At 42.3% G+C, this 19,914-nt stretch overlaps 1 protein-coding gene and 1 non-coding gene across 2 annotated transcripts in view; one reads left to right on the forward strand and one right to left on the reverse strand.

Moving 5' to 3' along the window:
- IQUB (IQ motif and ubiquitin domain containing) overlaps nt 1-15,249 on the forward strand; it is a 60,035-nt gene extending 44,786 nt beyond the window's left edge. The window contains exons 10-12 of the mRNA XM_004707864.2: nt 6,611-6,859; nt 9,947-10,132; nt 14,952-15,249. Of these exons, the coding sequence (XP_004707921.2) occupies nt 6,611-6,859; nt 9,947-10,132; nt 14,952-15,134 (618 nt within the window). The 3' untranslated portion in view covers nt 15,135-15,249. The remainder of the gene's footprint in view (nt 1-6,610; nt 6,860-9,946; nt 10,133-14,951) is intronic.
- LOC115869276 lies at nt 10,412-10,541 on the reverse strand. The gene has a single exon (XR_004046093.1). It is a non-coding gene; the product is annotated as a small Cajal body-specific RNA 24 (non-coding RNA).
- Nucleotides 15,250-19,914: the final 4,665 nt, after the last annotated feature.

A 19,914-nucleotide genomic window follows, 5' to 3' on the forward strand; every position in this document is an offset into this window, starting at 1 on the left:
TGGTTTGTTTCTTGCCTCTTCTGGGTATATGCCCATTAGGGAGATTGCTGGGTCATATGGTAACTTCATTTCCATCTGTTTTAGATAGCACCAGATCGATTTCCATAGTGGCTGTACATACGTACATGTCCACAAGCAGTGGATGAGAGTTCTTGTCTCCCCACAGCCCCTCCAACATTTGTTGCTTTCTGATTTCTCAAATTGGGCTATCTTTGAGCGTGTCAGGTGGTACCTCATTGTTGTTTTAATTTGTGTTTCTCTTATGGCTAAAGATCGGGAACATTTTCTCATGTTTGTTGGCCATTTGGATTTCTGCCCCTGTGAAATTTCTGTTCAGGTCCTTTGCCCACCTCCTCATTTTTTTTTTCTTTTTGGAAGCTGGCAGAGTATTGTAGATTTTAGCAATAAGGCCTGTCTGATGTGTCATTGCTAAAGATGTTTTCCCAGTCCATGGACTCTTATTACTCTCTTGGTGAATTTTTTCAATATACACAGGTGTTTTATCTTCAGTATATGCCATTTGTAATTTGTGCCTCCTCTGTGCTTGTGTTCTTCGCTATTTCTGATAGCCTATGTATTTCCTGTGCCAAAGTTCTCAAGTTGGTCCCAATTCCCTCATTGATGGCCCTAATTGTTTGAGGTTTAACTTCAAGGTCTGTAATCCACCTTGAGTTTATTCTTGTGCATGGAGATAAGGGTCTTGCTTCATTTTTCTGCAGGTAAATGTCCAGCACCACTTGTTAAAGAGGTTAATCTGCTTCCCACTGGATATCTTTTGGTCCCTTATCAAAGATCAGTTTGTCTGTATGCTGATGATTTTATTTCTGGATTTTCAGTTCTTTTCCATTGGTCTTAGTATCTGTCATTGTACCAACACCATGTGTTTTTGACAACTGTGGCTGTCTAGTATGTGCTAAAGTCAGGTAATGCAAGCCCTCCCACTGTGTTCTTCTTCTTGAGGAGTTCTCTGCTAATTCTGGGCTTCTTCCCTCTCCATATGAAGTTGGTAAACAGTTTTTCAATTTCTTTGAAGAAAGATGAAGATAATTGTATCAGGATTGCATTAAACTTATGTAGTGCCTTAGGCAGAACTGACATCTTGACTATATTGATATCCCATCCATGAGCATAGGATATTCTTCCATTTGTTGAGGTCGCTCATGGTTTCTTGTAATAGTGTTCTGTACTTTTCCCCATATAGATTTTTTGTTCTTTTAGTCAGGTATATCCATAGATATTTCAATTTGTGTTTGGCTATTGTAAAGGGTGCCACTTTTTGATCTTCTCTTCTGTGGTCTTATCCGATATGTATAATAGTCAGATGGACTTCTGTTTGTTGATCTTGTATCCTGCCACTTTGCCACACTCTTCTATTGCTTCCAGGACTCCCCTTGTGGAGCTTTTGGGATTTTCCACACATAAAATCATATCATCTGCAAATAACGCTAGTTGCACCTCTCCCTTCCCCAGACGAATACCTTTCATATCTTTTCTTTACCTTATGCTTTTAGCTAAAACCTCCAGCACAATTTTAAATAAGAGTAGGGACAAGGGGCATCCTTTTTTGTATGGTCCCCTTTTTCAGTGGGATTGTGTTAGTCTTTTCTCCATTGACCCCCGCATTGGCTGTTGGTTTTCCATATATAGCTTTTATTGTCTTGAGGAATTTTCCTTCCATTCCTATCTTCTCAAGTGTCTTTAACAGGAATTGGTGTTGAATGTTGTCAAATGCTTTTTCTGCATCTATCATTTGGTTCTTATAGTTTTCATGTCAATGTGGTGAATGATATTAATGGTCTTTCGTATGTTGAACCATCCCTGCATCCCTGGTATGAATCCCATTTGGTCATGGTGAATTATTTGTTTTATATACTTTAGTATTCTATTGGCCAATTTTTTGTTAAGGATTTTTGCATCAATGCTCATTAGGGATATTGGTCTGTAGTTCTCAAATTTTGTGAGATCCTTGCCCAGTTTTGGTATCAGAGTTATACTAGCTTCATAGAAGGAGTTTGGGAGTTTGCCCTATTTTTCTATGTTCTAGAAGAATTTGTGTAGGATTGGTGTTAGCTCTTCCCTAAATGCTTGGTAGAATTCTCCAGTGAAGCCATCTGGTCCAGGGGATTTTTTTTGTTGGTAATCCCTTGATAACCTTATTTATTTCTTCTATCGCTATGGGTCTATTGAGTATCTTGACATCCTTTGGGGACAATCTATGGAGGGATTGTTTTTCCAAGAATTTGTCCATGTCTTCCAAGTTGTTGAATTCATTGGAGTACAATCCTTTGTAGTACTGTGTAATTATCCTTTTGATTTCATTAGAGTCTGTTGTAATGTCCCCTCTTTCATCCCTCATTCTTGCTATTGAAATTTGTTCTCTCCTTTCTTTGGTTAGGTTTGCCAGTGGTATGTTGATTTTGTTTATCCTTTCACAGAATCAACATTTAGCAGCATTTTTCCCATTGTTTTCTTATTTTCCCTCTCCTGAGTCTCAGTCCTGATTTTTATAATTGCTTTTCTTTTGCTATTAGTAGGATTGTCCTGCTGACTCTGCTCTAGTTGTTGTAAATTTTGTGCCAGCATATCAATCATGAGTCTCTCTTCCTTTTTCAGGTGTGCATGTATTGCTATGAAACTTCCTCTGATAACTGTGTCCCATAAGTTTTGGTATGTTGTGTTCTCATTCTCGTTGGTTTCTAGAAATTTCCTAATTTCATCTCTGATCTGTGCCTATAAGCCCTTCTTTTGCAATAGGGAGTTATTCATCCTCCAATTGTTTGCTCTTGGTTTCTTCGTCTTCTTTTTGTTGATTTCCAGCTATGGCACAGTGGTCAGAGAGAGAGGTCTGTATGATATCAATGTTCTTCAATTTATGTACATTCACCTTATGCCCCAGCATGTGGTCTATCTTAGAATATGTGCCTTGTGGGCTCGAAAAGTATGTGAATTTTTTGTATTTGTATGAAAAGCTCTGTAAATATTATCAGGTCAAATTGTCTAATTATAGTGTTTAGATCTCTAGCCTCCTTGTTGAGTTTATTTCCCTGTGATCTATCTTTCTCAGAGAGCGGTGTATTGAAGTCACCCACTATAATTGTTGAGGCTGTGATTTCTTTTTTCATCTTTTCGAGTTTTTGGTTGGCATACTCAGCAGGGTTCTCATTTGGGGAATATATGTTTACAGTGCTTAGTGGTTCTTTGTCTACCATTCCATTGAGCATTATATAGTGTCCCTCTTTATCTCTTTTTATGGTTTTCACTTTGAGGTCAATTTTATCCGAGATTAGGATTGCAACCCCTGCTTTTTTTGAATTGTTGTTTGCTTGGTATGCCTTTTTCCAGCCTTTGATTCTCAGCCTATTTTTGTCTGTAGCCTTGAGATGTGTCTCCTGTAGGCAGCAGATTGATGGGTTGTGTTTTCTAAGCCAGTCTGCTAGCCTCAGTCTTTTAATGCCTGAATTCAGGTCATTGATATTCAGGGTTATTATCTCCATCTGCAGACTCTGTGATGTCATCTTATACCTTTTGTGTTGGGTGTTTTCCTACCTTCCTTTCTTATTAGTGCGTTGTACGTGTGTTTGTGTTTGTGTGTGTGTATAATTCTTGACTTTTTTACAACCTTTAGCCACTGCTATCTTGGGGTCTGTTTTCTCTTTGTTGCCCTCTGGGTGAGGTTGTTCAACGTGGCGGTCTTTTATTTATGCTTGATGGGTGTTGTTCTTCTGCCCATGCTGGGTCGGTAAGGATCTTTTGTAGGGCTGGGTTTCTTCTAACGTATTCTTTGAGTTTTTCCTTGTGTGGGAAGACTCTTACTTCTCCATCTATCTTGATCTATAATTTGGCTGGGTAGAGTATTCTTGGCTTTGCGTTGTTTTCCTTCAATTTTTGGGATATGTTACTCCACTCTCTCTTCTTCTTCATAGTTTCTGCTGATAGGTCTGAGAATATTCTTATTTGGGAACCTTTATATGTGATTGCTTGTTTTTCCCTAGCTGCTCTCATGATTTTCTCCTTTCCCTCAATGTTGGATAGTTTAACTATTATGTGCCTTGGTGACTTCTTCTTGGAATTCAGTCTAGCTGGTGTTCTTTCAGCCTCCTGAATTGTTGCCTCATTTTCATTCATTAAGCTGGGGAAGTTTTCCTCCAAGAATTCTCTCACTTCTGTTGCAGATGCCTTCTTTATTGTGTCGTTCTCTGCTAATCCAATAATTCTAATGTTGTTACTCTTCATAGCATCAGGCATAACACTTAGGTTTTCTTCAGCTTCTCTGATGATCTTATTAGATTTTTGTTCATGTTTGCTAAAGCCTGTTTGGCTGTCCTCCAAGTCACTGATGCGGTTCTCTGCTTCCTCCAGTCGATTCTCACTGTATGACTCCAAGCCGCATTCTGAAAATTTCTTTATGTGGCAGGTCATTGTCTGCTTCTTCTATGAATGTTGTTATGTTCAGGACATCTTCTGCCATTGCCTTTTGTTTCTCCTGTTTTTTCATTGAGGTCGTTGGGACTGAAGGCTGTTTGCGTTATGTTGTTTGAGAGTAGCCAGGTGCCATTTTCCAGGGATTTGAAGAGTACTGGCTCTCTCTGGGAGACTTGTAGGAATGCTTCTTTGAACTTCCTACAGCTAATTTCACTATGGAATTAAACTATCATTTTATCCTCCTGTGGCTTCCCTCTCAGAGGAGCGCCCCAGAAGGCTGGTGGCTTGCCTGCTTTGGTGTTGCGGAGGTTGGGAAGAGGTTCCTGCAGCAGAATAGAATTTTTACGAGTGTGGGATGAGCTGCCTTAGGCACCATATGAGGTACTAAGGTAGGTGGGAGGAAGTTCCCTCAGTCACATGGGGCAACTGAGGAAAAATAGGAGCTCCCCCAGCCACACAAGCAGGGATTCTCTGGTAAGAAATTGGGCAGAGTATCCCCTGGTGGAGGTCAGCAGGGCTTTCTCCAGCCTTGGGCAAGATACACAGGGTGGAGCTCACCTAGCTGTGTGTTGAACAGGCATAGATGCCCTAGGCTAAGGAACAGGCATAGATGACCTAGGTCTGGAGGTCAGCAATGGAGTGGGAGAGAACAGGAAAGAGACAAAGAGGAGGAAAAAAATTAAAAAGTAAGCCTGCTGAGACTGTGGAGGGATAGAGAGAAGAGAGGGAAACAAAAGTAACAATGTAGTTGAGCCCAGATCCCTGCCCATGGAGCTGCAAGGTTTTAATCCCTGTCCCAACCCCATGGCAAACTGTGGCTGTGTTGAGATTTAGGCCCCGTGCTGGCTCCAAAAGGTCCCGGCTCTGCCCGACACAGTCGCGGGGTTAAGATCAAGCCCTAGCTGGCGGCCACTGCGGTAAGCCAAAAGCCCCCAGCCCCTCAAAACCCTGTGGATCTCTGCCTATTTATTTTTATGGTGCTCCTCCTGCCATCCAGCAGTGTTGATTTTTCCTCTAAGTATCTCTCCTGAGCTGATTTATGCGGAGTCCCTCTGGTATGTGTTACTCAGTCGCCATCTTCCTGGAAGTCCTCGAACTGATGACTTTTTAAAAGAGTATGTGGTCTTAGCTTCAAAGATTCTTCAGGCTCACAAATAAGGAGGCATGCAACAATGAATTTTTCCATACATATTACTCTTTGGGAAGTTAGTGCTTAGAAAACGTAAAGTAGTGCTACAGGGAAGAAGGCAGAAAGGCAACAGACTTCATAGTCGAGAGATACAAAGCTTCAGCAAGAGAAGGAGTATGGGCACATTAATGCCACGTCATTCTTGGATACAATATGGGTTTGAAAGCTCACAGGTCTCCATGGACACTCAATCTTTCTTCTCATGGGGGCTAGTAATAGTGATTCGAAGTAGGCATGTGCACCTCTTGAATCAGTTTGTATTGGAACAGCTCAACATCCACTAGTTCTTTGGTCATCCATGATATTTGGCCCAGAAAGTACCCATTGACTCGATGCTTCTCAGACGGAGGCCTGGCCTCTGCTCTACGTGCAGAGTTTTAACGGTTTGAAATTTGACCTTCGAGGCCCATCAAATTCATTACTAAGATGAGTAAATTAGAAAATCTTGGTTTGGTGAGCTTTTATCAAGAGGTGATTCTAGCTATTGCCTGTCAATATAATTAATGTAGCATAGCATCAAACTAATTACACAAAGATGTACTAACTCACTTGTTCTTTAAAAGTGGAGGGGTGTTCTTTATAGTAGCCACTCCAAGCCAATACCTAATGAATTTTTTCAATCAATTTATGATGTAGGAGATTTAATCACAGTGGGTCACATAGTTGGCTGCTAACTGCAAGGTCAGCAGTTAAAAACAGTCAACCCCTCTACAGGAGAAGGATCAGGCTTTCTCCTTCCACACACAATCACAGCCTTGGACATTCACAGGGGCAGTTCTACTCCACCCATGGGGTCGTTATGAGCCAGGATTTGCTTTGATGACAGTGAGCTTGTTTTTGCTTATCTAAGTGTGAACAGAGAATGCAGTGTTTTAATATTCTGGACAAAGTAAATGAGCAGGACTTGAAATATACATTCCATGTAGAATAAAGGGAACATATATGGTGTTATAACTGGCCCACCTGGCTTTTAAGTCTCTCTTTTGGTTTACTGTTTAGGTTCCTCAAGACCCTCTGAAGTTTTATAAGAAGATCTACTTCTGCCAGAGCTGCCAGCTCTATCTGCCTTCCACGGAGTTTTCTATATCGTCCACCTCACAGCGCATCTACCGCTGTCGTCATTGCAATAGCCTTGACAATGAGACTTGGAAGCGAGAGTCCTTCTTGAAGTACAAGAGTCTCCTGCAACGGCTCTACTTTTCAGAAGCGGATTATGAGGATGACTCTAAAATTGCTTACCTGATACAGGTATGATCAGTGAGGGTGCGAGTCATGGTGAGGTGACATGTGCCCCTCTCACGGGGGCTGTCATCACAGGGAGAAAGCATGGGAAGCGTGGCTGAGTGTATCCTTGGGTGGAAAGCCATGCCCTTGGCTTCCTAATGTGGACAGTGAATCCATCACCCAGTTGTTTGTGGGGTCCAGTTTTTGGAATTTTACATGTTAATCTTAAGGCATTAAGTATTGTGACATGCACTGAGAACACACTCGTGGATAAGACCTTCCACCTCAGAACAGAAGGCAGACACATTCCTGTAATTAGAGGGGACTGCAAAAGATTTGTGGAACAATTCACTCATGTTTTAAGAATCCTTTGAATGTCTTTTGATCTTTTAATTTTATTCCATTTTCCCACAATTGTTTTGAAGCCCCCTAGTATGTGTATACAGGGAGCCCTGGTGGCATAGTGCTTACAAAGTTGGGCTGCTGACTGGAAGGTGAGTAGTTTGAAACCACTAGCTGGTTCATTGGGAGAAAGATGGAGCTTTCGATTCTGGTAAAGAGTTACTGTCTTGGAAACTCACAGGGTCAGTTCTACCCTGTCCTTCAGGGTCACTGTGAGTCAGCATTGACTCCATGGCAGTGAGTTTGGTTTATGGATTTGAAGTATATACAGTTGCGTTAGATAGGGTTCTCTAGAGAAATAAAACCAGGACATTTATGATCATTGATAGACAGATAGATAGATAGATAGATAGATAGATAGATAGATAGATACAGCACGAAGGAATATAATAGCTAATTATCCACACAGCAGTACAGAGAGCTCAGTTCAACTGTACTTCGATGAACAGTTAATATACTGGAAGTCCTTCAACTCACGAGTGCTGCTGGGTCCAAGATCAAGGAAGCAGACAGCTCAGTATTCCCTAGGGCAATGCATGCAGTTTGGCCACAGGCAACAAACAGCAGGGCAAGTCACCAACAGCAGCTCAAGAGCTTAGCAAAGCAGGCCCACATAGGGTATTGAACCCAAGCAATGCAAGATGTCAGGATCTGACAGCCTGAAGCTCAAGTGATGTGTATACCAGCAGCGTGGTGAAGCAGTTCTCGAAGAAACCTCAAGCTGTAGTGACAACATCCACAGGTTGGCTGTCCCACAGGTAGTGTTGCTCACAAGTTGAGGCAGAGAACTAGCTAAAGCAGCTGCACACTGGTCAGATCACTAGAGAGCAAGAGAGAGAGAGGGGAGGGGCTGTCCAAGCTATTTATCTCTCTGCCCTCCAATCAAACTGTGACCTTATTAATCCTACATGTTCTTATTGGCTAGTTTGGCACAATAAACCTACATATCACAACAGTGTTAGGGAAGAGATGTGCAGTGGGCACTGTGTTAGCATTAAGTGGGGGTTAGGAGGGCCAAGGTGGGGCTCCTCAAGGAAGTGACTGAGAAGATGACAGAAAGGAGTGAATAGCAACTGATCAGGCCACCAGGCTGGGGAAGCGTTGCAGATTGTGGGGAAGTATGCAGCTCCAGAGGCAGAAGTGGGCCAAGGATGTAGTAAGAGGGAGGATCAGGATACTTTGAGCATTTTGTTTGTTGAGGTTGGAGAGCTAGAGCCCCTGTAATGACGCTGAAAAAGATTCACTGATCAGGGAGAGATCAGGGCCACAGGTCTGTCTCTCAAACTGGATGTAAAGTACCAAGGTCTCTGGAGAAAATGACAATCTAGCAAAGAAATGCAAGACATGCTAAACAAAAAATGTGAGTGAAAATACATGAAGCATGACATTTAAGCATTCCATAGATTGCTTTTCCATACCAGCTGTTACAGTATTGTATTTGTTGGCATTAAGTGCCGTGTTAGATTGTGTTAGTTGAGCTTAATATATTGAATTTCCCATTTCTGAAATATTACAGTAGCTGATGGAGACAAATTCATTTTTCTTATTTTAAAGAAACTTCAGTAAATTACATAGGGTTTTGTCCACTGAATTTATAAAAATATTTCTTTTCTTCCCAGCCCTTTGAAAATAAGGGTTCTTCTTCTTTTTATAATGTTTATGTTTTGTGAACTTGCCCTTCTGTGATGATTGATGCTAAATTTTTTTATGCAGCGCCCCTAGGAGGAAATGCCATTATAAGAGTTGTCGCTAATATAGTTAAATTAGAATGAAGTTCTAAATACTTATTTCATTCACACACTTCCCTCTTTTGTTGCATTGGCCTTTCAGTAACACAAGATGCATCACTGACTCCTCACCAAATCTTAGGCTTTGTTTGTCAAATGGGAATAAAAATTCTGGAAGGATTTTACATTAGCACTGAATTGGTAGTTACTGGTTTTTACTGGTATTTACTAGTTTTTAAAAAGTATTTAATCTTGTAGAAATGTAAGATAAAATTGACTGATGGGAAGAAAGACAGATAGCCTAAAGACAAGGCCTAAAGATGGGGTAGGGCTGGGCGATTGGTAAAGTATGGTCGTTTGGGCTGAATGAACAGCTTTCGTGAAAAGTATGGGACTGTGTGCCAGTGAAAGAGAGCCGTGCTGACACAGTGGTGCAGTGCTCAGCTCGTGATCAAAAGGCTCAACCCACCAGCCACTCTACAGGAGAAATGTGTGACGCTCTGCTTCTGTAAAGGTTTGCAGCCTTAGAAACCCTCTGGGGTGGGGAGCAGTGGTAGTCTGTGCTATAGATGCACTGTGAGTAGGAATTGATGCATTGGTAGTGTTTTGGGCTGTGCCACTGAACATCGCTGGGTGACATACACAGTTTGGATTTGAGTACCACCTTTAAAGGTTGGTGGCTTAAACCCACCAGGAGTTGTGCTGAAGTCAGTCTTGGCAATCAATTACCATGGAGCAATTCTACACTGTGGTATGCGGTCACCATGAAACAGACATGACTCAACAGCGGTGCCTTTCTGTTTCATGTATTCCTGAAAACCTCATGAAACATTCCCAACCTGATTAAAAAAAAAAAAAAGTCACTTTATTGGAGGACCCACTATGGTTTTCAGTACCTCCTTAGTTAATGGGGTCCTCTTAAGGGAATGCCATGTGTGGAAGTAAACGTAACCTTACCTGTCAAACTTGTTTTGACTCATAGCTGCAAGACATTCAGTATCTGGTTGAGAACATCTGGGCATCGCAGTCGGCACTGAGTGCCTGGGACGATCTCAACGATCTGGTTCTAGTCAGATGGGAGAGGTCCACGCAGTGGTCCCCCTGGAACTGCATTCTTCTCACCAAAGATGAAGGAGTTGCGCATCTCAAACTATCAAATATTGAAGAGGTAAGTAAGGTGACCTTGACTTGGGGAATTTGTCTAGTCGGCAGACTTTTCCAGAGATCATTTGCTCCCTTCTAATACACACCTTGCTTGATTTAACTACTTGAGACAAATTAGAAAGCAGGGAACACATGGGCACCAGCAGCAACATAGGTGATGGTACGTAAGGAGGAGTTTGAAATTAAAAGGCAGCATAAAAAGATACATAAAAGGTCACCATGAGGGATTTGAATGCCTGATCAATGCTTAAATATGACACTACTCTCTTTTGTGTGTGTGTGTGTGTGTCAGTAGTGGAACGATCCACCCAATTTACTTGCAAAGGGTGAACAGAAAGCTACTATATTTCTCTAGGACATTTATAAAGAGTTGTCTTCACCTTGAGAAGAAACGGAATAAAAATAAATGTCCACTAAGACACTACTCTTTTAATAGCAGGTGCAAGCCCAGAGAAGGGGTTATGTGTATAATTGCAGTATGTTTCACACACGAGAGGTTTTCTTGTCCCAAGTTAGTTTAGTCCTTCGTCATGATGATGTCCTCTCCCTGAAATCTAAGCATACTTCATCTTGTTTAACTTCGTGGCCTCCCTTATCTTGAATACCTTCAATAGTACCTGTCACAGACTGTGGTGGTTGGTAGACGTCAGATGAGTCAGTTCCAACTCCTGTCAACTGTATACCCAACAGAAGGAACACAGCCTGGTCCTGCATCACTGTCCTGTTGGAGCCCCTTCCTGGGGCCCCTGCGGCAGCCCAGTCACATGCCAAGGGCTCGACAAATGCTGGTTTTAATAAATGAATGAATATGACTACTACATAGATTACTATGGAACCCTTTTTGATTAATCATCATGAGGCTGCCTCAAATTCTGTGCGTAATTATAGGCCTTAAGTGGCAGCTATCCGAAAGGCTTATGGTGGCTCAGAGGCTCTCCATTTCATTTGGTGCCGCATAAGCAAAACGCCACTTGGTTTCAGTAACTTACCTGGCGAGATCTGGAAAGCAGTCCGATGAACAGATCCCAGGGGCCCCTGGGGAGTTTCTGGAGAGCTTCCTCTCGTTCAGCAAGCCCAGGATCCCAGGGGCTGGTGTGCAGCCTCTGCCTTGTGTTGATCCAGTTGCTGGGCCTTTCATTCTATGGAAGATAGCAACAAGGGAATATAAAAAAAGTGAATTTAAACATAATCGTTACTTTGAATAGTGCATCCCCATCCTGTTTGTTTCCCTTTGGGCGGTGGGGTGGGGTGGGGGGTGTGGGTGGAGGAAGTGGAATGGTATAAAGGGAGAGAGTAGTTAAAATTTCAGTTTTTAAAATAATGCTCCTGTAGATTTTTTAAAAATTTTAAATCATTTTATTGGGTGCTAGTATAGCTCTTATCACAACTCCAGTAGAGTTTTAAGAAGCCATATTAAGAAAAAAAAATTCACTCTAGGGACTGAAAAAAAGGGCAGCAAGAAATTGAAGCTCTGTTAAATATTATATTTAGTAAACCAAGCTGCCTCATAAATATTTAATCATGGGAAACAGGGCCAATACTAGCGATATCGTTACTTGAGGGCCCTTTGGTGGGATTGAAGTTCATCCCTAATGCTGATATTCCTGGGCTTCTTTAATTAACCTACAGAACTCCCTTTGTGTGTTTAATCAAATGACTTCAGTAGCAAATTGGATGTTCCATTCACTTGCATTTATAATTTGCAGATGCCAATCTTACTGAATTTCTATAAGTAGTGCTTAGGTTCTAAATCAGATAAACCCCAAAGCATTTGATTTTATTATGGTTTGGGGGCTAATGTGCAATCTTTTATTTACTAATATTCATTCCAGTCAGAGAGCAGTTTATGACTTGTAGCAAGTTCAGACATTTGTAGAATTCCTTTAATACCCAGAGATTTACTCTCTCAGGAAGTGAAAAAAATACTCCAGATATGATCATCTTGACACCTTGCAATCATGATGCACGTTATGAGGAAAACATGACAAAAGACTCCTGCTCTCTCACTGAGCTGTACGTGCAGCAGATACATCCTCCGTGGTGTGTACACTGGCCAAAGTAGACCCCAAAGTGGACACGAAGTCAGAATTTCTGACCCTGGTGACGCGAAACAACATGGGTAGTAGTGATGTCCATGGAAGGACCATTTTATTTTGAAGGGTTATAAAATCAATACATTCTTGGTTTCAAAATATTTGCATGTGGTGAAAGGATGTGAAAGTAGCAAATGAAAGTCTCCTGATCTCCACTTCTGCTTCCGAGAGGGGTAGCTACGATTTCTTAAGTACAGTCCATTGAAATCCTTCTAGATATTTTCTATATGTATGCAAGCATACACTGATTTTTCTAGGGTTGGTTTCATATTAAATTGGTAATGCTTTACTGAACAATAGGTCTCGGCTCTATCTTTTCTATTTTTCCATATGATCTTATTCTTGAAAACAAACCAAAGCAACAAAACCAGTTCCTGTCAAACTGATTGCAACCCATGGCAGCCCCATGCGTGTCAGAGTAGAACTGTGCTCCAGAGGGTTTTCAGAGGCGGAGTTTTGGGAAATAGCACCACAGGCCTTTTTTCAGAGGCTCCTGTAGGTGTGCTTGGATGGCAACAGTAGCCATTGGCATCACCCAGGAACTCCTCTTCCTTGGTAAGGGTTGCTTCTGACTTCATTGGATGTCTGTACCATATTATGTTGATCTCCTCTTTAATGATTGCTATTTTGGCCCTCTCGCGATACTTTGGGACCTGATGGAGCAGTGATTAGGCATTTAGCTGCTAGCTAGAAGGCCAGTGGTTCAAATCCACTAACCACTGTGTAGGAGAAAAGTGTCTGCTTTGGTGAAGATTTCTGACCCACGTTGGTGAAGATTTCCACTCTGCCCTACAGGGTTGCTATGCATTAGAATCGATTCTATGGTGGCGTTAGTAGTAAAGGTACTTTGTAAACCTCCATTGTTCTGCATATGTCTGAATTAATATTGCATTATGGAATTGCTCTGTTGTTAGGTGCTATGGAGTCCCTTCTAACTCCTAGCGACCTTATGCACAAAAGAAAGAAATGCTGCCGGTCCTGCACCAGTCTCCCAGCTGTTGTTAGATTTGAGCCCATTGTTGTGCCACGTGTCAGTCCTTCTCACCGAGGCCTCCTCTTTTTTGAAGACCGTGCCCTTTACCATCCACGATGCCCTTTTCCAGGGACTGGTCTTCTAAGGTCACTCTGCTGGTATTTCTTTCAAGACAGATTTGTTTGCTCTGGCAGTCCACGGTCCACTTTCCATATTCCTTGCTAAAACCATAATGCAAATGACTCAACTCTTCTGCATTTTTCCTAATGTGACATGACATGGGAGGAAAGGTGGAGATTTGTAAAGAGCATTCGCAGAGTACAGTATCTTGGGGCTATATTTCCCAGAACTCCTAGCCACTCCAGGCAACATTACCCTTGATGCCAGATGAATTTTCCCAACCATCTCTTGCTCACGAATGCTTAAGAATCTCTGTTTCGCAGTCGGGAAGTGAGAAAACACTGAGACTGCTCATGCTGGCTGGGAAGGTTTTTCTTACTCTTAGAAGTCATTCTATAACATTTGCGTTGCAAACACCCTTTCTGGGCCTCTAAATGTTGATCTTTATTTAGGGCGGACAAGACCCTAAGTTCCAATAACATTTATTCATTGTCAAACTTGCACTTGAATATTAAACGAATGAAAACACCCTGGCCTGGGTCACACACACCTTAGTCCTCAACATGATATCTGTGCTTGTTAAACTCTTCAAAGAGGCCTGAGCAGCAGGGGGAGCAAGGCAAAGAGTTCTACTCGAGTAAAGGGTTACAATCTTGGAGACCCACAGGGAGAGTTCTTCGGTGTCCTACAGGGCTGCTCTGAGTCAGCATGGGCTTGATGGCAATGAGTTTGGTTTCGGTTGGTATGCAGCAGCCTTGCCCATTGAAATATGTTGGTATGATTTCTTGACCTACTGCGTGTGTCAGGTGAGCCCGGGAAGTGCAGTGGTTATGTGTTGGGCATCAGGGGAAAATGAAGTTTTCTACTCCCGTAAAGAGCTACAGTCTCGGACACCCACAGGGTCAGTTTTACCCTGTCCCATTGGGTCACTATGAGTGAGAACGAGTTGATGGCAAGAGGTTTATTTTGAGGGGGGAGGGCGGATGGGAGCTCAGAGGGGGTGTTTGTCACAGGAGCCTTGGAAGCATAGGGGTTATGCCTTGGGTAGATGACCTCGTGAAGAGAGCGTGAAGGCACTTACAAGGTGGATGGACCTGGGAGGTAGCGAGCAGAACAACCGAAGAAAAGTTTGCGTGGTCACAGCAACGATGCCTTCTTTACAGTTAGCTCTGGGCAGGTGGAAGGGCAGACCGGGGAGGTGGAAGAGAAGGGGGAAAAGAAAGAAAAACCAAGTTGCTAATTGTATCAGTGTTGAAGTAGCTTGAAAGGCTGAAATAGATTTGACGAGAGCCCCCAAGGTGGCAAGGGCACACATCCAAAAGAGGAAGTCCCAGTTTGGACCTTCAAGCAAGTTTCCTTGTAATCGAAGAGATTCTTCAGCAAATCAGCACGATTCTGATTCAAGGTAGTGTGAGCTGTGTTGAACATCCACTCAAAGTGTTTGCAACGGCTGATTCATTTGAACTCCGAGCGGTCAGAGGCAAGGCTTCCAGGTGAAAGAATCAGAAAGATGTAGGCAAAGTGGGAAAGTGCATATGAGCTGAAATAACTACGGAGCACCGAGGCACGAATATGTTTTTGGCTTCGCTATATATATCCGTGACATTTAATGGAATTTGATTTTCTTTCTTTCTCAGGGATATGAACCCGTGTTTATTCACAAGATCCGACACAAGCATATTCTGGCCAAGAACTATTTTTCTCAGATTCCACTGCTGGCTGCTTTCTTACAGGAGGATGAGGAAATGGATGCGATCAGGAACAAGCACCGGCCTGACACATCGCCTAAGATCATAGAATCCAAGAGAGCCTCGGTTTAGGAAGAGCAGCACTGTTCGTTTGCTGATCAGTGTCTTTGTCTGCTGCTAATAGAGGAATACAGAGGCTACACAATATCACAACAGAACGTTTGTGATATTTTTGCCAGTAGTAAGAGAAAACACTCCTATCTCAATGTTTTATTGTTGGGCAATGCATGTTAGCTTGTGATGCTATTTTCATACCCAAAATAATGTTGTAGAGTCAACATTTTATGTTTACATATTCTATATCGCATTTTCATTCAGTGCATTAGAATTAAATCCCACAGACAAGAAATTGGAAATGAGGCTTTAATTTTTAATCCAGGTGAATTACTTGAGGTCAAATATCTTTGCTTGCGTATACTCCACCCACACGGGAAGAAGCATTGTAGACTTCTTTCCTGGAAATCCTTACAAGTTAAGATAAAGGTTTTTGGGTTCAATGGGGATTTGGATCTTTCCTTTTTCTCTTATACTCACACCTTACATCCTTTTCAAAATCCCAATAAGACAACTGAAGTGATTTAAAAACAAGAAAAAGAATTGCATTCCACAAGGGTAAGCAAGGTCCAGATTGGGACTATCTTGTATCCTGTGAGAGAAAATTACTCTTGGCTCCACGGGGAAAGACTGTTGTCCGAATACACTGGGATGGCCTTTCTCTGTTTTCTCTTTTAAATAGGAAACACTGTCCTGTCTTTATCGTCAAGTATCCATACACACACACACCACCTCACTGCCATCGCGCTGATTCTGACTCATAGCAACCCTGTAGGACAGGGTAGAACTGCCCCTGTGAATTTCTGAGCCTGTCACTCTGGGAGTAGAAAGCCTCACCTTTCTCCCATGGAGCAGCTGGTGGTTTCAAACTGCTGACCTTGTAGTTAGTAGCCGAACACATAACCACTCCCTCCCCCCACAAGATTCCTATACGCATAATACCTAATTAAATATGCATTCACATCATTTTCCTCCTAATTCTGATCAGCAATTGATGAAGTTGTATAGTTCTCTCAAGTTTAGTGGTTAAGTCAATCCAAGAATTAATATTTGTTCTACGTAAACATTTCCCAATATGCTATCAACACATTTTCCGGAATGTCTGCAGAGTTTTCACTTGGCAAATGCATGTCACACTGCAACTGTGTCTAAGGAATTGTGCAAATCAGAGGGACATGCTAAGTATTTTCAAGTTTTCCTCACCTCCACACATTAATGGAAATTCTGTAAACTACAGCAGAGATGGGATTAGCTTGGGGCCGGTGTGCTCACTGGTAAGCGGGCAGGTTTACCAGAGACAAAGTGGGCTTTCATGGAATGTAAATAGCCAGATTTGCACAGGACAGTTTGGGACAATCCCCTGTCTGAGAGAGGAAAGGCTGGGAAGCAGAGAGATGGGGAAATAAAAGACGGAGGATTTCCAAACTGCCTCAGAAGTGAAGAAGCTAATTAATAGCATTTGTTAGAAGAATGAAAGACTTGTGGACTAAAACTGAAAGAAGTTGGCCACAAAGAGCCTTTGAATCATACCTGACAGAAGGTGCAATACCTTAAGGTCTCTCTTGGAAGAAGTACAACCAGAGTGGCCCACAGAATGAAGGACGGCCAGACTTCATTTCTTGTACTTCAGGCATTTTATTAAGAGAGAACTGTCCCTGGAAACGGGAGAAAGATAAGCCTTTATATTCCTGTAAAGCGTTACAGTCAGGGAAACCCACAGGAGTAGGTCTGTCCTGTCCCATTCTGTCGTTAGGTCAGGATGGACTGGATGACAGTGAGTTTGGAGTTTGGAGTCCCTGGAAGAGGACGTACTATTTGGCAGAGGGTCGGTGAAAAGGAGGAAGACCTTCAGAAAGATCAATCGACACTGTGGCTGCGACAATTATGAGGACGGTGCAGGACCGGCAGCATTTTGTTCTGTTGAACATAAGGCCCCTTGTTCAAAGCCAGCTGGGTGGTACCTAACAATGACGACCTTAATTTGAGGCTTGAGAAATAATCATGAGGGTTGGGGAGAAAGCTGAAAGCACAGAGGATACCACCGTAACGATCAATTCATTAACCCTCTTCCTATTCCCATTTGAAGTTCATTCTGATTTTACACCAGTTACCAATAATTCCCCACAGAAGGGGCTAAGAAGGGTAAGGCAGAGAGCAGAAGCTTCACAGCATCTGCCTTCCTGACCCTCCTCTACTCCACACACAACTACCAGCAAGTGAAACTTATGCCAGGATTGATGGTCTGGAAGCACCTGCTACTGTTTGGCCAAGAGACCCAGTTGACTCAAGAAATTCAAGTTTATTTCTGCAAGGACTTACAGAAGGGAGCTGAAGTTTACTACTGTCAAACTGCTTCAAAGTACACTCATATAGGCATAAGTGAGAACTTTATGTGAACAAGTAATTTTGCATGAAGAACATGTCCCAGCCCAGTCCAAACTCAAGTCCACAGTCTTCAGACTCACATAGCTGCAGGCTGATGATGCCGAAAGGACGCGGGGAGGACACCAGGGGAGTCCCATGCACCCAAGGTTTGGTGGGAAGGTGGCAAGATGACAGCTCCCAGGGTTGGGTGGCCCACTTGGGGCCACCCCTAGATGCAGACACAGAGTCCTGGTGAGGAGGAAGGTGAAGGGCCAGAAGACAGGTTCTCACTGCCAGGCTGTGGCTTACCTGATTGATAGTTTGGACTCCACCGCAACACATTTACACAGGTTCAAGTGGATAGGAAGTCTAACTGCCACAAAACGGAAGCAATCTGGTCAAAATAAACTTTATATCACAATAGAGAGAAAAAAACTGATAGAGAAAACCCCCCAAATTCAATGTAAAATTTTTAAAAAGGGTCTCTTCTAAGAAATCAGAACAAATATTCTCCAATAAAATAATCTGGTTGTAATAAAATTAATAGAGGTAACCCAAACTTAATAAAGGTAACCCAAACTTTTTTTCTTAGCTTCTCAAACACGTTGTTTGCATTAGCTGTTTCTATATCTCATACTTTTGATGTCATCCTCGGGAATCTACCATTAATAGAAAAATCCTGAAGATTTACCTCCATGTAGGAGAAAACATTGAACGGTTTTTTCTTAATTCATATTGATGTGAAGTGACTTTGAAAGCCTACTTATATGACTTTGTTAGCTCTTTTTATTGTTCTGGGAAATAAAAAGGGAGGTTGGGGAAAATTGCTGGTAGATAAAATGTGGGATATAAAAAGACTTTTCCTCAGCTTCTCTCCCCAAATATATATGTCAGACCTAGGACACTGCTTGCAACCAGCCATCCAGAGCAAGCAGACCCTATTGTCTGTCCCACCATAGGTGGAGGTGGGGCTCCTCCCTATGGTTAGGGAGAGTGGATTGCATTCCTTGAAGGGCTCAGAATAAATAAAGTTGCCACCTCAAGGACAATCAAGGTTAGGCCTGCATAGTGAATCTAGGATCCGCCCATATTGTCACATGCATACCCTTAATCCCTCTTCTCCCTGTAGTGTGCACACCCTTAGATCATCCCCCTCCCATTACTGTATTACCTATAGTACAACCCCTTCCTGTGACATACGTCTTTGCCTGTAATCAGGAGGCTTGCACATCCCCAAAAGATATAGAAATAAATCGCTCGCTCTCTCTCCTCTCCTCCACCCGTGCTGTGCGCAGACCTGGCAGGTGAGATCATGACCATCCAGGAGGTGGGCATGCTACCATGAAATGTGTCTGACTCTTGTTTTACTTTCTCTTCTATCTCTTATTCTTTATGACTTTACTATAATCTTTATATCTTTTAACAGTACAATTGCGCTTACCGGAGCCGTGAAGTGTGAGGGACTGGTTTCCCTCACAATAAAACACTCAATTGGTACGTGAAAATTAAACCCCAAACTAACACATTGGTGGCGGTGAAAAGCAAATCTGGTCCCTGAAAGCAAAACCAGGGATTTAGCTAGATTGGCGCAACCATCTTACTAGAACCCAGAGGAAGGGGATGAAGAAAGGAAGATGAGCAAAAGTAACACTGGCAGCATCACCTCTGCTAGAAATCATCAGAGCCTTGAATGGAACAAGAGGGGAAACCATTATCAAAGAATTAAGCCAATTTCTCTAACCTGACAAGAGACTTGGATCCTGAGTTGATAATGTTGCTACCAAATACTGGAGTAATTTTAATAATAAAAGATATGTACCTAGATACAACCTGGAATAATGGGAAAATTCTAAAAATAAGTGGGAGGGAAAACCACATGGAAAAGAGGAAAAGAAAGCGATTACAATCCCATAGATTTTCCTTTTCCAACACTAAATGCTGGAAGTCCAGGAAGCAACTTGTCGACTGAAAGACTGCAAATTTAAAGGAGAAAAAAGCCATTTTATTCCCAAATGTTTTCAATGTGTAAGGGCAACAGAAAGACCTTTTTTTTTAATCTTCGTGTACCCATTCTGTATCCCAACAGACTTCACAACTATAGAGGGATGATGGGCTATGAGCAACCTCATGAGTCTCTGTACTGGATTGTGATCATTTGTATGGTTATGAGACAATGTAACAATTATTTCTCCAATAAAAACACATACTGTGAAAGCCACCTCGTCTGTCCATTTGTTAGACTGTGGTGCCTTGTGTGTTACTGTGATGCTGAAAGCTATGCCATTGGTATTTCAAATACCAGCATGGTGACCCAAAGTGAATGGTTGCAGCAGAATTTACAGACTAAGAACAGACCAAGAACGAAGAATAGTCTATCCACTTCAGAGGAATTAGCCATGGAAAACGAACAAGAGATATCGTTGCTGACAACAGA

The sequence above is a fragment of the Echinops telfairi genome, unplaced genomic scaffold (genome assembly GCF_000313985.2).
Source record: "Echinops telfairi isolate 266 unplaced genomic scaffold, ASM31398v2 ScPeMD7_23;HRSCAF=83, whole genome shotgun sequence".
In the NCBI taxonomy this organism is placed as follows: domain Eukaryota; kingdom Metazoa; phylum Chordata; class Mammalia; order Afrosoricida; family Tenrecidae; genus Echinops; species Echinops telfairi.